Source organism: Sceloporus occidentalis, unplaced genomic scaffold, assembly GCF_023333645.1.
Source record: "Sceloporus occidentalis isolate IW3139 unplaced genomic scaffold, rSceOcc1.0.p SCAF_2, whole genome shotgun sequence".
Classification (NCBI taxonomy): domain Eukaryota; kingdom Metazoa; phylum Chordata; class Lepidosauria; order Squamata; family Phrynosomatidae; genus Sceloporus; species Sceloporus occidentalis.
Window position 1 is genome coordinate 198761461 of NW_028316982.1, and position 16184 is coordinate 198777644.

Below are 16184 nucleotides of genomic sequence, written 5' to 3' on the forward strand. Positions count from 1 at the left end.
ACCTCTGTCCATTGCAGCAGCTGCTGCCCAGTAGATTAGGGCTGGCAGCCACTGTGACACTCCATAACTGTGAAGGTTATGCATCCATTACTGGCCAAATGAATTCCAGCCATGCTTAATTTAAATTTTCACACAAAGAGTATCCTTTCCATTCCATCAGAATCAGTTCCTAAGTAACATTACTTAGCTGAAAGCAAGAAACAGATTACAAGGAAGGACTTTGGGTTAACTGGGTAATTCTGTTGAATCAGTACTCTGGGAGGAATTTACTACAGCCCTTAAAGACCAGATTGACAGCGACCTCCCAGAGGACATTTTCTGCAGCCGTTCCCAATTTATGGAATGGCCTGCCGGACAAGATCCATCAAATTACTAATCTAGAGAGCTTTAGAAAAGCCATTAAGATGGATCTCTTCCGGCAGGCCTTCCTGGAATAAAACACTCGGCCACGAATAAGTCTTCCCATCTATTGAACTCTGCCCATGGTTATTATTTGGATTATTCGGATCTTAGCATGTTAGTTTTTAATCTTATACTGTTTAATCTTGTTTTAAGGGCAGGCACTATGTATATATGGATGTATTTTAACTTGTTGTACACCGCTTTGATTGCCTGGCAAAAAGCAGGATAGAAATGAAAATTTTATTTTATTTTAGTACAACATAAGTCCATATTTAGAGTAAATAAACGTTGCTGAATTGTCCAGAAGGATGTGTTTCCAGTAAATGCAACATTTGATCCATGGGTTAACATCTTGACTGGAGCATTAGTCTTTTTCAATTTCCTTTCCTGTGTACGCTCTTCACAGAAACACATTTCCAGTGACGGTATCTGGTAAAGCAGAGAAAATTTAAGAAGCATTTGATTAACTTTCCTAAAGAAATGAGAAAGAAAGGGACCTAACATAGCTTTTACAATTCACTGTTATACTACTATGATTCTCCTTGAACTGCAATGACTGCATCATATGTAGTTTGGAGAAATAATACTGTAATAGGAAAATAGAGGTGGACCTAGTCTGGAAAGGCCTGCCGGAAGAGATCTGTCTTAATAGCTTTCTTAATGGTTTCCAAGGTGGTAATCTGATGGATCTCATCCAGCAGGTCATTCCAGAGTCTAGGCTGGGTCACTGCTGAAAGTCTAGTCCTCTTTGGTTGAAGCAGATTCTTCCCAACAGAATGAAGAGTGTGGGGAGGATGATATGGGAGAAGGCGTTCCCGCAAGAAGTCAGTACCCAAGCCATGTAGGGCTTTAAAGGTTAAAACCAACACTTTGTATCTTGCCTGGAGACTAACAGGCAGCCAGTGAAGGGATTTTAAAACTGGTGTAATGTGGGCAAATCTAGATGTGCCAGTAACCAGCCTGGCTGCCATATTCTATACTAGTTTAAGTTTCCGAACTTGACACAGAGGTAGCCCCATGTAGAGTGCATTACAAAAGTCGAGCCGAGAAGTTACCAGTGCATGTACTACTGTTTCAAGGTCTTCCCACTCCAGTTGGCGTATCAGCCGAAGCTGAAAGCAAGTGCTCCTTACCGTCGCATCCACCTGAGCCGTCAGATGGGGAGACGAGTCTAGGAGCACCCCCAAACTGCGGACAGAGTCCTTCAGGGGAAGTGTGACCCCATCCAGAACTGGCTGACATAACTCCATTCCTGGATTGGGAGTCCCTATTACTAGAACCCCCGTCTTACTTGGATTCAACTTGAGTTTGTTTTCCCTCATCCAGTCCATTACCGATTCAAGACAGGCATTCAGAGGAGAGATGCCTTCCTTAGTCACTGCATCAGTCTGAGACATAGAGAAATATATTTGGGTGTCATCAGCATACTGATAACACCCCATCCCAAGTCTCCGGATGATCTCGCCCAGTGGCTTCATGTAAATGTTGAACAACACTGGGGGCAGAATCGCGCCTTGAGGGCTGCCCAACCTAAACTCCCTCTTGGCGGAATAACTGTCCCCAAGCAACACCATCTGAAATCTACCGAAAGATAGGACTGGAACCACTGCAAAGCAGAGCCTCCGATTCCCAGCTCTCTCAGGCGTTCCAGAAGTATACCATGGTCGATGGTATCGAAGGTCGCTGAGAGGTCCAAGAGCACCAGCAGGGTCACACTTCCCCTGTCGGTGCCCAGACGGAGATCGTCGACTAAGGTCACCAAGGCCATCTCAACTCCGTAGCCTGCCCTAAAACCGGTTTGAAATGGATCTAGATAATCCGTTTCATCCAAGACTGCTTGGAGTTGAATGGCGACTGCTCTTTCAATTACCTTTCCCAAAAATGGTAACAATGAAACAGGCCTATAATTATTTCTGTCCAGGAGGTCAAGGGTAGGCTTCTTTAGAAGTGGTTTAACCACTGCCTGCTTAAGGCAAGATGGAAGATAGCCTTCCCTATAGGATGCATTGATTATGTTCTTTAATAGTAACCTAGTGGCATCACCCCCCGGACAGCCAGCCAAGACAAACAAGGGTCGAGAGAGCAAGTTGTCTTTTTCACACAACCAAGAAGGTTGTCCACATCATACCCATTTCAATTTAATCCACTTTGCGTTCACTTTCAGCAATGAATCGATTCAACATGGAGGCGCCTCATGGGGTGACTGCGCCACAGGAACCTAATCAAATAGCATGATCACACTTGCGCTGAATCAATTCATTTCAAAAGAGGTGGGGAATGCCACAGATCTGGAAGAACTGGTTTAAATGGATTTAGCACTGTGCCTCCCTCAGCAAACCACACCAGAAATTCGGTGAAAGAGCGAACAAGGGCCATTTAAACCAGTTCAGATTGATTTGAAAACTGGTTTATTATGTAGTGAGAATGAGGTCAAGATTTTCTTTGTCCTCTTTTCCCACATTTTTTGAGGAAAAGTGGGTACTGAGGACAGATAACTGGCCCTGGGCCTCACTAAAGAAAGGCTGGGTGAAGTGTGGCAGGCTGCATGTGGCCATTTGGGGGGCCCTAGGGCTCCCCAGGAGTCATTTAAAAAAAGGTAAAAAGTTTTAAAAAAGTTTGCCCCAAATACTTCCCTAGGGGCATGAAGGCAATTTTGCCGTGTATGTGTGTGTGTGTGTGATTGAAATGGGGCAGGCCATTTGAAGCCCAGGAGAGACCTTTTTAAAAACAGGAAGTGAGATGCATTTTGGGGGAAATTGTTTCAGTTTTTTCTAGGGGTGTGTGGTTGGGTTGTGTGGCCCTCCAAGGTCTCCCGTGGGGGCAATACTGTGTCCTATCCCCTGATAGTAGCCCATCCCTGCACTATACCATGACATTGAAAGAGTAAGAGCTGCAAAAAGTCTGAGGCCTCATTCACACTATGATTTAAACTGATTTGCAAAGTAGATCAAACCCGATTATATGTGCCACATTCACACTCAAGCCAATTTGTGCCCCGATAGAGTTCGGGCTGAACTGGGGTGAATCGACACAAGTCCTCCTGAAGTAGTTCTTTTGAAAACGGAAAAATTAGAGGTTCTTTAAAAGAACTGGTTTGCAACAGCTGTGAACAAATATAAATGAGTTTCCGATCTCCATTCGATCCAGTTCATGAGGGAGGGACAATGGGCAGAGGGCGAGAAGAAGGGCTGTACCCATCCAACCACAGGTCTTGGCAAACCACCATTTTTGCCTCTCTCAGCGCTGCTGTGGGGCTGTCAGAGGGGGCATGGTGCAGCGTTTTGGTGTTTTAAAAAACTTTTTGACAGTTTCTGTGAACTGGGTGCATTTCTGTGGGTTCAAAGGAGGGAATCACGGGTGCCATGGTGGGAATTCTCCCCTGGCATGTGTGGATCCATGGGTGTCATGGGGGATTCTTCCCTGGGATGCGTGGAGCCGTGGGTGTCATAGGGGAGTCAGCCCTGGGATGTATGGATCCATGGGTGACATGGGGGATTCTCCCTTGGCATGCATGGATCTGTGGGTGTCATAGGGGATTTTCCCTTAGGGTGCATGGCTGACATTGGGAGTTGAAGGGGGTTGAAGAGTCAGTTGGCGGGGGGGGGAGCCAAACATAAAAGCAGCTAAAGCAGGGAGAGAAAGAAAGTGTGTGTGTGTGTGTGTGTGTGTGTGTACGCGTGCGCATGCATGATGGACTAGGGAAAGTGGGGAGGAAGGTCTGTATATGTTTCTCCACTGTTGCTCCCATAGAAATAAAAATGTCTTAGCAGCCCATTCCCAGTTATGGAGGGAAAGTGGGGAGGAAGGGGAGGGGGAAGAGTGTGTGCATCTTACACACATACATGAACACATACACACAGAGAGTCCAATGGACATAGCAACAGCTGATGTGTGCAGCCACACCTCCGAGTGCTTGCATCACAGTAACACACCCATGTGCATCATATGATTGACATTTTTTAAAAAAGGCCCAGGATGCATTGAACACATCTGAGATTGAGAATCCATTTTGTTGGGGTGCAAAAATAAGTGTTGAACCATGTTAAATGGACACAGAGGCATTTGGTAATGAAAAATATAGTATGATGTTTGTTCCTTTTCAAATTGATTCTGCGCTCCAGATTCTGCGGCTACACACAGGATTTAAGAACATGAATGTCCACCTGAATGAGACTAAAAAATGAGACCCTATTTCTAACCAGGAACAAGTCTGCCAGAAACATTTAAGAAAGATGTAAAGCCAAGACTCTACTCCTGATATTTGCCACCAAAAACTGGTTTTCAGTTGAGCAGAAACAAATAATGCAATTATTATCAGCTTCTTGCACTTCACCTCATCTTAAAGTCCGCAATACAGGATATGCCTGAATCTTCTAGTGAAGTTTTGTGCTTTCAAGAAAATCAGGGGGATCAGCTACAGAGACAAGTAAAATGCAAAGGTATATCTCCATATATCTCAGATGTTGGCTTTTAAGATGTCCATCTTATTCCTGATTTAAACAAATGGTTACTACTAGCGCTAGTGCCAGAGATTGGATCTATGTAATATTCAGCCTCTTGAATAGATAACATAATACTGGTTAGACAGTGGTTCATTCTGTTGATTCTCTTTGCATCTCAGGTGTATCACATGAGCCCTGTTCTCGCTGTGATTGTGTTAGCAAAAAGAACCAGATACATACTAGTTTGGGAGCATTGTGTATCGCATGCCTCTTCAGTAGCACAACTGCTATTTTCTGTACGCCTCTCTAACCCTGGCTTCTTGCCGTGTGGCCAACCCTTTCAAGTTTTTTTTGGGGGGTGGGGAGGGTATGCACAATTCTAGAGGTATGCTAGTACAATTTTTTAAATAAAGAAAAATGAAAATAAAATAAAATTTTAAAACAGGAAAAGAGCCTGCTTGGGGATAGTGAGGGGGATTTGGGGAGAGGGAAAGGAAGAGAAACTGACACCACGTGATCACTCAATATCGGAACGGCTCCAGGAAGAACTTATCACATCTGAGGACTACTGCTACAGCAGTGTGGTTTGGGAACTTATTGACAGGCTTTCCCTGTCAATGACATGATGTGCTTTAACAAAGGTTTGAAGACAACACAGTGATGAAATGGAGAAGGCATCATATAATAAGTATCACTAAAGGAGTTGTTTTCTAACTTTAATGGCAGATTCAAAACCATGTGTGATAAAGTCCTAAGTGTCTGGTTTCTTTCTGATAATCACAGGCAGGTTAACCATGCCACAGCAACCAAATTGCACAATGCAGCTACACGGAAACAAAAGGACTGCTAAAAGTGGCTCCTTTTAGCGCCACTGCAAAATGCCTGCGGCAGCGCTGCACAATGGTGACATCCTGGTGACGTCCAAGAGTTGTGGGGCATCTGAAAACGGTGCCCCGAGGCAACCCTAGCACGTCACCAGGATGTGCTAAAGGGCCCATGTGTACAGGGCCACAGTCCATAACATTTAGGCACCATTTGAGAAATGCACTGTAACTGCAGCACTTACCTGTATGTGGTATCTATGCTATAATTTACTTCTGTCAGTTCTCTTTCTGTCATAAACGAGGGAATTGTTGTGTTTGCCTCCCACTTAGTCCATTCAAAGAGGCCTGGTTCAATACAAATCTTAACTCTTTGCTCCAGCTGAAGCCCTGCAAGAATCAAGGTAAATATGTTTTTAAAAAATCATGGAGAATCCCTCATTTAGAACTGATTATTAGCTTTAGTAAACATATTTGTTTAAAATATATATCTTGAGACATGCATCTCCGTCTGAAAACACCTGAAGTTAGAACTAAAGTGTGTTGGAAAAATTCATCTGAAATGTGTTGTCTTTCCAAAGGAATCCAAAGTGAAACAGGGGACTATGTATTGTAGCAGGAAAGCAGTTAAAAGGGATGGCACAGAGTTTAGCAAAGTTACTTACTTGCAAAAGCACTTCTCTCCCCCAGCCATTAGAAGCTCTGATGAATAGGGCTTTTCAAAGATGTAGTGTAGTGGTTTGAGTGTTGGACTATGACTCTGGAGACCCAGGGTTCAAATCCCAGCTAGCCATGTAAACCCACCGGGTGACCATGCAAAAGTCACACTCCCTCTCAGCCTCAGGGCATGGCAATGGCAAACTCCCTCTGAGGAAACTTGCCAAGAAAATGCCAATAAATTCATCTTAGGGTCTCCATAAGTCAAAAATGACCTGGAAGGCACACATCAACAACAAGTACAAAAATATATATGTTTGTCAAGCTCTGGGACTGAGCATGCACATTGGGCAAAAATACTAACTGACTGTAAATAAAATGGTGGAAGAGGCTAAGAAATAGGTTGGAATCAAAAGGAAGTCCCCATACTGCAATGTGTGTAGCAGGCCCTATGTGCTGGAGGCTAAAAGACAGTTTTAGCATAAACTGGGAAAGTTGGCTAAGTATTTATGTAGGAACAAAGAATCTTCTAACTGTGCCCCCCCCCCCCAATCTGCTCTTGAAAAATCTGGAAATGCCAAGAAGCTGAACAGCTGAACAGTGTCAATGTTAAGCCTACCTTCTAACAAATGCTGAGCAGTCTGGATACAATGCAGTGCTGGAGAAGAATATACACAGGAAACCATCACCTCCTTCTCTAGCAGAGCTTCACCTGGCAATGGAAATAAATAAACAGATAATCCTTTCAAGTTATTTATAAGAGGAGAGAGTATGCAAGTCATGTTCTCACAGACACCCATTTGGATTTTTCCATGCATTGGTTTGTGGAGCATTTTTGTTCCCAACTGAATTGCTTTCTTATTTCTTAAAATACAGAATCTGAGTAGACAGATTGAAAAGAAGTGTCTTCAGAATGGAATAAACTGCAGGCAGCAGCTGCTATAATCTACATGTTAATTTTTTTGACATATGCAAATCTCATTGAGAAGTTTTGGAACAGATGTCTGGGTAAACATGGCATGGTCTAGAAATTATTGCAGACATATTGATTTCTTTGGTAGTATTTGCTTTCATACCTGTTATTTTCGTTTTAGGGCTTTTTAAGGCAGCTGAAGCATTGCTCTCTCACTATTACTTGGAAGGAGAATTAAAGCGGAGTTTTCACCCAATCACTTAGGAGTTAGGATTTCTGGGGGGAAATCGGTGGCTTAAACAGTGATTATCCCGTGAAAATTGTATGATCATGATTAAGATTTTCACACACATCATGATTAAAGTGTCATTATCTAGGGAATAACTAGCAACAAATCATTCACGAGATTTCCCCATGAATGATTTGTTGCTGACTATTTCCTGGTTATTCTGGGGATAATTATGCTTCAATCATGACCCCGTGTGTAACTCTTAATCGTGATCATGTGATATTCACAGGATTATCATTGTTTAACCTCCCCCCCAATTTCCTAGTGATAAAGTCCATAGTACTGTGTTACATTATATCCATCAGTGCTCCATGATGCTTCTGCATTCCCATTGCACTCCAAATGAGGTATGAATATACCGAATGCATCCTCTGCTGTAAATAGGAACACTTGCACAATCAAGATCTACCATTGCTCAAAACAGTAATGAATAACTTACCTGAGGACAGAACAACAATTACTGCTTGTTAGTTCCACCCCATAAACTTGTTAGTAGCCCCATAAATGAAATGCCACAATGCGGGAAGGCATAGGTTCACCATGAGAACTGGCCCTATAGAGGGAGAAGCTGCCTCCAGCAGCAAATGAGGAATAGGCCTGAGGGATTTGGAGGAAAAACTGTGTGTACCACATAACTAATTCTGCCCCTCCAAAACTGCCCTTCTGCCTTTGGATGCAGTGAAGGAGCCAGGACCATCTCTAGGGTTGAAGTGAGATTGAACTTCCTGTCCGGTTGGTTTCTGTACAAGGACACCATCTTGTCCTTCACTTCAGACCACAGAATATCATGCATGTGTATTATGAGTGAAATGACAAGGGAATTTAAAACCATGAATTCTCCTTCTTCAGCTTCTGATCAATGTACTAACTAACTTACCAATTAGTTTAGACTGGAATATACCACAGGATGATAAAGGAGGATCATGTTCAAAAGTGTTGATACCATCTTTTCGGTTTGGTAGATTGGAAGGGAAATTCAGGTCTGCTCGATAATATTTCCCTGAAACAAAACAGAATCCTTTACTTTCATAAATCCCAAAATGGTCACAGTCAAGCTAAGCCTTTTGATATTGCGTCTGGTATTTTTATAGTCTATCTGTTAATGCTGCTACAATTTCAGTTCCTTTCAGAATGCACATTGTCCCCAAAGTCAGCTTAAGCAGCATTGTGTAAAACAAACAAAACAGTGTTACTGTGTTAAGTCATGCTGACACTATTTCAGATTCATGTCAAGTACTGGGAGCTTATAGGGAGACCATGTCCATTTCCAGTGGGTTTTGCAGGGACTGGGCAGGCAGATTATTGTGTTCATTAATATTGCATGATATATTGCCCTAGGTCAAACCTGCTGTATCTGATCCCATAACTTTTACTTACCATTGGCAGCAAAACACTGCTGAAGCCAAGACTTCCCAAACACCTCATCTACCCTTTCTCCATGGCGGATCACCAAAAAGCCTCTTTGCGCTGGGCTTGTCCCAAAAAACTGAAAGAAATTGCATTACAATTCTTGTTAAAATGACTGTTGCTAAAGGGGGGGGGGGGGGAAGGAGCAAGAATGCTTGCACTGAGGACAACGGAGATTAATGCACCATCTTTTATTCCCGCGCTGGACATGGGATCTTAACACACAGGGATGGGTTCCATCGCACATCTCTGTCCCTAGCCAGTACTCATCCTGTACCTGACTCGGCTTCTCCCATCTCTGTGTGTTTACATCTTACACCTAGCGCTAGAATAAAAGTTGGTGCGCTAATTTCTCATGTGCCTATTGGGCTATCTGGTAGACACAAATATTTTGGGCCATCTCTGTGTTCTTCTCTTTTCCTTGTTTGATCTCTTCTTTGCAGGGATTACTTCCCTTCCTTCTCCTTCAGTCCTCTCTGCTCTCACTTCATGTAGCTAGCTGACAGCATTCCTAAGGTTATCTTTCTTTCTCTAGACAGAGTTCCTAAAATGACATTTCATTTCCTTTTTACTCTAAATAGTTTCTGTTGTCAATTATCATATTTCATGCATAACTCATATAAGAAGCATTTTGATTCTCCAGAGGTTAAATGACCAGAGGTGATATTTATACTGGTGCCCCCTGATATGATGCCAACAGATTGTTATCAGTTTTCTATTAGTACAAACCAACATCATTGACATTTACTTCGCTGATGGTGTGGGTTTTTTTTCTTGGTGGTAAGAATGTAGGAACTGAACAAAGGCTACCTAGTGTAGCATTTTGTCTTCAGCAGAAGTTGACCATGGGCCCTTTCATTCTATTCAGTTATAGCACTATGATTCTACTTTTCCTGTTATGCTTACATCCTGGATTTGTAGTTTTGGGAGGGGTATTTAGAATTCTCAGCCAGAACACTCCAATGTCTCACCAAATAGCAACTCCCAGGATTCCACAGAAGGAAGTCAAAGCAGTTAAAGTGGTGCTACAACTGTGTGGGTGAGAGTGTTCCAGGTGTCTCTAAGAAGCTCAAAGCAGATTGTGATGTAAAAACACTGGTCGAGATCTTACATCACATATGTTGTTATGAATGCGTAACTACTGAATATAGTAGATTCAACTATAACTCAATCTCATAGATAAGTCGAAGGCAGGTGTTGGGGCCAGTATTATGGATTTTGATATGACCTATGGATAAGTCAAGGCTAAAACTTAGGGGCATGTAACAAAGGATCTACAGGGTGAAGCAAAAGAAAACAATGCCAAGGAACTTACACAATTCCAGCAGGCATAACTTTTGGTGCTCACCCTAAAGGCTGGATGGATGAGAGAGTAGAGGGGGTCAGTGCTTCCAGGACAGAATACATTCCCACCAGCAATGCTCAATGCAAAGAAGTGATTGTTGTGCTGGAGATTGCTTCGTGGAAAGGTCTGGAAGCATCCTCCTGCTGCATCCTGAGCAGCAGAAGGACAGATCTCAGTTGCTCTGTGCAGCTCTTGCCTCTCAAGTTAGGAAGGGGGTATTTGTGACCACCATAATAGTACCTTGAATACAGACATAATTATAGAGCAGTTAATAATGTGTTAGTCTGTGGCTGCGTCTACATTGCAATTTGACACCACTTTAACTGCCATGGCTCAATGCTATGGAATTTTGGTATTTGTAGTTTTGTGAGCTATTCAGCCTTCTCTGTCAGAGAGCTCTGGTGTCTCAACAAACTACAAATGCCAGGATCCCAAAGGATGGAGCCATGACAGTTAAAGCAATGTCAAATTGCATTAATTCTGCAGTGTAGATGCAGCCTAGATTACACATTCACAACTGCTCAACAGGATGCCAGCCACTGTCTGCAGCAGGGCTGTGGAATGTGTGGTTCTTCAGCTATTGTTGTCTGGAGTCCTCATCATCCTTCACTACTGACTATGTTGATTAGAGCTGATGGGAGTTACGATCCAAGAATACTTGGAAGGCCACACATTGCCTCTTGTGTTCTACAGTTTGGTTCCAGCATTTGGCAAATGGAGGTGTATGTCATCTAAACATGGTTAATTCACCTATCATGGCTTAGTAGTTGGTATGTAGCTAGCTAGAATGTTGAGAGCTTCATAAGTTCTACTTTACATTCCTGGACTTTTTGGGTGCTTGTTTTTATGCCAATCACACAAACAAGGACAAAGTTTAAATTAGAAGCACAAAACAGTGGTATTATTAACTAATATTAATCACTACATAATTAATATAGCTAATTATTAATACATAATAATTAACTTAACAAGTTGCTAACTAATTTTCTCAAACTGATTAGAAGAACTACTCAAATGGTAACAACCCAAATACAGTGCGCAGAACATCCTATGACAGCATTACCATAAACTGGAGTTAACCTGAAGGTGCATCTTAGTAAACTCATAGTTGCCTCCCCTCCCTGGATGACCCCTGCCCCTCATGGCTTGCCATCCAAGGAGGGGAGGCAACTATGAGTTTACTAAGATCAGGGAAAGCTGCTTTCCAACCAGTTTAAAACTGGCTGTGGTTAAACCCATTCTTAAAAAGCCTTCCCTTGATTGCTATAGGCAATCCCAATCCGGGTATGATGATAAGCTCTCCAGTTTTGGATGGGGTCACACTTCCCCTAAAGGACTGTGTCCATAGCTTGGGGGTGCTCCTGGACCCATCGCTTCAGCTGTCATCCCAGGTGGATGCGACAGCCAGGAGCGCCCATTATCTGCTTCGGCTGATTCACCAGGTATGACCCTTCCTGGAATGGGAAAACCTAGAAACGGTTGTACGTTCACTGGTAACCTCTCATCTCGATTTCTGCAATGCGCTCTACCTGGGGCAACCTTCATGCCATGTTTGGAAGGTGCAATTGGTCCAAAATATGGCAGCTAAATTGGTGACAGGGAGTTCCAAATTTGATTCAATTACACCTATCTTAAAATCCCTACACTGGCTGCCCATTAGCTTCTGGGCACAGTATAAGGTGTTGGTTATCACCTATAAAGCCCTGCATGGCTTGGGCCCAGCTTACCTGAGGGAACGCCTCATCCCCTACAATCCTTCCCACACTTTCAGGTCCTTTGGGAAGAACCTACTGCAGTTAGAGAGAACTAGACTGAAGATGACTTCCCAGAGGATGTTCTCTGTTGCTCCTCCAACAATTTGGAATGACCTGCCAGATGAGATCCGCCATCTTTGGAGGCCTTTAAGAAGGCAATAAAACGGATCTCTTCCAGCAGGCCTTCCCAAACTGATCTCCTCAGAATTTTCACTCAGCATCTGTTTAGCTGTACCCACCAGACTTTGATCTTGATCTCTTTTATTAACCATTTTATTGGGATTTGTTTTTAATGGTATTTTAGGGTGGGAGGGAGATTGGGGAACTAGGATCTAATATGTCCTGTTATGCTTTCATCTATTGATATTCATGTTTGATTTTATTGTTTTTGTTTGTTGTAACCTGCCTCAATCCAATAGAGGGAGATGAGGGATACAAATAACAACAACAACAACAACAACAATAATAATCATTAAAAACCACTACAGCAAAATCATTCTGGGACATCAAATCGGTTTGATTTTTCAATGGCAATATAAAGGTCTGCCTCCTGTTCAAGCCCTTCCACAAATCTGTTCATGAGACACCCACAACTTTGAATGGATATCTTTGTAGCTATTTGGATGACTTTCACTGAAGTTTATGTAAAGACTTTTCTCCCTAGTGTACCTCAGCTCTAAAGGTGGGTTTGCTAATTATCTCTCTCTTTCTCTATATATCACAAAAAATAAATTTAAAAAATCCTGTAATCATATGTCTTTTAGTGTGCTGAAAGGCAGTAATGACTGACTAATATATAACATCATAAATTGTACAAGTATTCAAGAAAATTGTGCTTGTTATTAATCACATCCACATCAACTAGGTATGTAGGAAAGATAATAGAGATTTACCTCATTTTTAGTTCTGGTATGGCACACAGTGTTCCTCCAAAACCAGTTTGAAATTAGGTTTTTTTACATGCCTGAGGGTTTGATGGCAATTTTATAAATAACTCAATTTTTGCCAGGATCGGGAGTAGACTGAAACTAGAGGTGAAAGGTGCAGGGAGGAGGGTTGAGGGGCATGTCAGGAAACGTGTCAAGTGGATCAAAATATGTTCATTTGTATTGAGGGCAGCTGGGAAGGGCTGGTTCCATTTTCTTCCCTTGCACTCTGGGCATATCAAAAGCTTTGGATATACAATGTTGCATGTATTTATAACTCAGGGCTTGTGAATCCACATATCTTCTCTTGCCTTTAATTTGAATTTAAACATTTTTGGCAGCTTAGTTTGCAGAAATGGCAAATGTTCTTTTAAGCAGGGTATGAAAGAGAAAGAGGGGTGTCCCATGGAAAATGACTATAATTCATTTTCCTGGGAGTAAGTACTATTGAACTCAGTATGATTTACATCTGAGTAGAGCTGCACAATAAGCTTTCAATCTTATACCCATTTTCCTGGAAATGACAAGGCATGTATAGAATTATGCTGTTAAGTCTACAATTCTATACATATTGATAGTGGGTGGCAATGTCAATGATGGAAGGAGTGGATGAGTGCTGCCAGAGGCTTAGCATCAGTGTTGAGCTGGTGAGCATAGGTGTGCATGTATTGAGAGAAAACAAATCAAAGAGTGCAAAGTATATAACCTGTGGATATGTGAATATACACCTGCATGAAGTGAATGGAATACAGACACTGCAAATTATACTGTCATGGGGATGGAAATAATTTGCAAAAGGCAACATATGGCCACAATGGATACATCTTTTTATGCCACCTTGGATCCGTGATGGGGGACTTGGGTAGCTTGTCTTCTCAATTCCAAGTTGGACTGAAAGGGATATATGTGACCAATAAAAGCAAAATTGGAATAAGAATAGCCCACGTTGGAAATGGGAATGAGCCCTGGTGTAGATGAGCCTTAATGGTAGCAATATTTTGGGAGGAATGCAGGAAGGGGCTTATGCTTGCCATCATATGGGGCAAGGGAATGGCTAAGGTGATGGTTCAAGGTGGAATAGCTATGAGGTGGGGGTGGAAGCACAAAAATGGAACAGGTGGCACATGTAGCCTTGGTCTGTATGTTGCCCACTCTTGAACTAACTGGTAGAATAGCTATAGTTCTACACATGGTGAGGGCCAAATAGACATGTAATACACAGGAACCCTGGTACTGACTACTTAATCCCTGTCCATTCATGATCATTTTATCATGCAGCCACATTATATTCTGTCTACTTTGTCATAAGGGCTAGAAATGGGTTCTCTCTTTTTTTGTAAAAAAGCAATGGTAATTTTCTGTACTTACACAAAATTGCCAATTGTTATCCTTAATGCAGTCACCAGGACGTTTCTATCCAATCATGCTTTCATTACTAAAACTAAAAGACAGTATAGTTCTCCTCTCCCAAAACTTTACCTTGAATGCCATGAAGACAGGCCACTGGAGGAAATTATTTAATAGCAAACTATGCATGCTAGCCAAGTAACTAACCTGTGTTTTACCCAGGTATCAGATTCATTGGCTTTTTCTGTGTAATTCTCAGGAAGAAACCCCCGGCACCCAGTTCGGTGGGAGACACCTATCACCCAGCCACTGCAAGCATCTACTGATTGTATTCGGTCAACATATACATGATCCCCAGCACTCAGCATCAGTTCATCAATGTTCTGAGGCTTATACTGGAATAAGGCTCTCAAAACCTAAGGGAAACCAATAAGAGAGAGGGAGGGAGGGAGAGATCAAGGGAGAATATTTTAAAATATGTCAAATAAGTGGAAATTGACATTGCTTATACTTTATTTGCTGACTAGATACATAAGACTACAGTAGTGCATTATTAAACATATTCCCACTTCTTGATATGGAAATAAAGCCCAACGGTTTCAACAGAATGCACTTGACCTGGAATACTATGCTCTGAACACTGCCAAAGCAACCTGACTGTACTTGAAACAGGAGATGGCTCAGAGTAGAACAGAAACAGAAGCTCCTTGACTGGTTGTTCCTGTCATAACTCAGTTGCCATGGGACAACCTGATAATGTGAAACTGGTGCATCACTATGAATAGAAGAATGAAAAGTATATTTAAATGTACTCTAGTCACTTTCCTTTTTATGTATGTTTCAGGTGCAAATGTGCAATTCCTGTTCTCTTTCACACCCACCATGATGTCATATGGTGTGGTATCAAAGAATTTGCACAATTCTTATCTTCACTCTGTTCCCCCACTCGACTTCTGGCATTTATTAAGATAACTTCTGGTCATCTTGCTGAAAGAGACTGCAGCCACTGCTGAAATGTATTCTTCTGTAGAGCATGGTTGGTTATAACCCCAGTCCTTCTTAATTATAGGCAGAAAACTACAGTGTGTGCAGCAAACTACTACATACTGGGTGCCTCTAGACAGATTTTTTTAAAAAACAAACACTCAGGGAGTATTGAGACATTGGGAAAAAATTTCTACCTCCATATTCATGGGCTTCAATCCATCTTTTCCTCTCCCTCCTCTTCCTTCCCTTTCACCTTCCATTCAACATGGGTCCATGCCCACAGAATCATCTTGGTCTTGGGCTAGTTTTAAGGTGTATACAGCACCCCATAATTTAGTCTTTCCACTGCAGTCAGCCCCCCACCCCACCCGACTTGCCCTCAGGGTTTAGTCTGAGTCACTATCTCACTTTATTTGTGCTCAGCACTCTGTTTATTCCTATAAGCTCCTTAAGACTGGCACTCTCAAGCCTCACAGTTTGAGTCATTCCTACTTTCCGTGGGCCTTTCCTTCAAGACAGATAGCTATCACCCTCATCCAACCCTCAAACTCCACCATCCCCTTTCAACGTTCAACTTTGGTTAACTCTGTATGCTGGATGTTAAAATGAGTTATTCTTTTGTTTGTACTCTTTCCTATGCCTTCCAAATATAAGTTGTCTTAGTTAATCCACACCTGGAGTCTCTATCAAGTATGGGTATAGCTGGTGCTTCCAGTTCTAATGTTATCCACCTCTTGCAAACGTATTAAAGATAGACTGCTATTGGTAGTGGAGCCTTGCACCTTTCGGAGAGATCAGGGGATGCCGACAGTGCCACTGCTACTGTGTCACATTGCTGCACATTGAGGTACAGTGTGGTACGGAGGCTCAGTGGGCAGAGAAACGTAGTATCAT

The 16184-nt window shown here is 42.3% G+C and overlaps 1 protein-coding gene across 1 annotated transcript; it reads right to left on the reverse strand.

Annotated features, from left to right (window-relative positions):
• Window positions 1–667: 667 nt before the first annotated feature.
• LOC149319549 (ubiquitin-associated and SH3 domain-containing protein A-like) lies at window positions 668–15776 on the reverse strand. Its single transcript, XM_089508426.1, has 7 exons — window positions 15699–15776; window positions 14522–14719; window positions 8902–9010; window positions 8402–8524; window positions 6942–7034; window positions 5911–6055; window positions 668–831 (listed from the first exon to the last, which is right to left on the reverse strand). The coding sequence occupies exons 1-7, from the start codon at window positions 15774–15776 to the stop codon at window positions 777–779; spliced, it is 801 nt and encodes a 266-aa protein (XP_089364552.1). The 3' UTR covers window positions 668–776.
• Window positions 15777–16184: the final 408 nt, after the last annotated feature.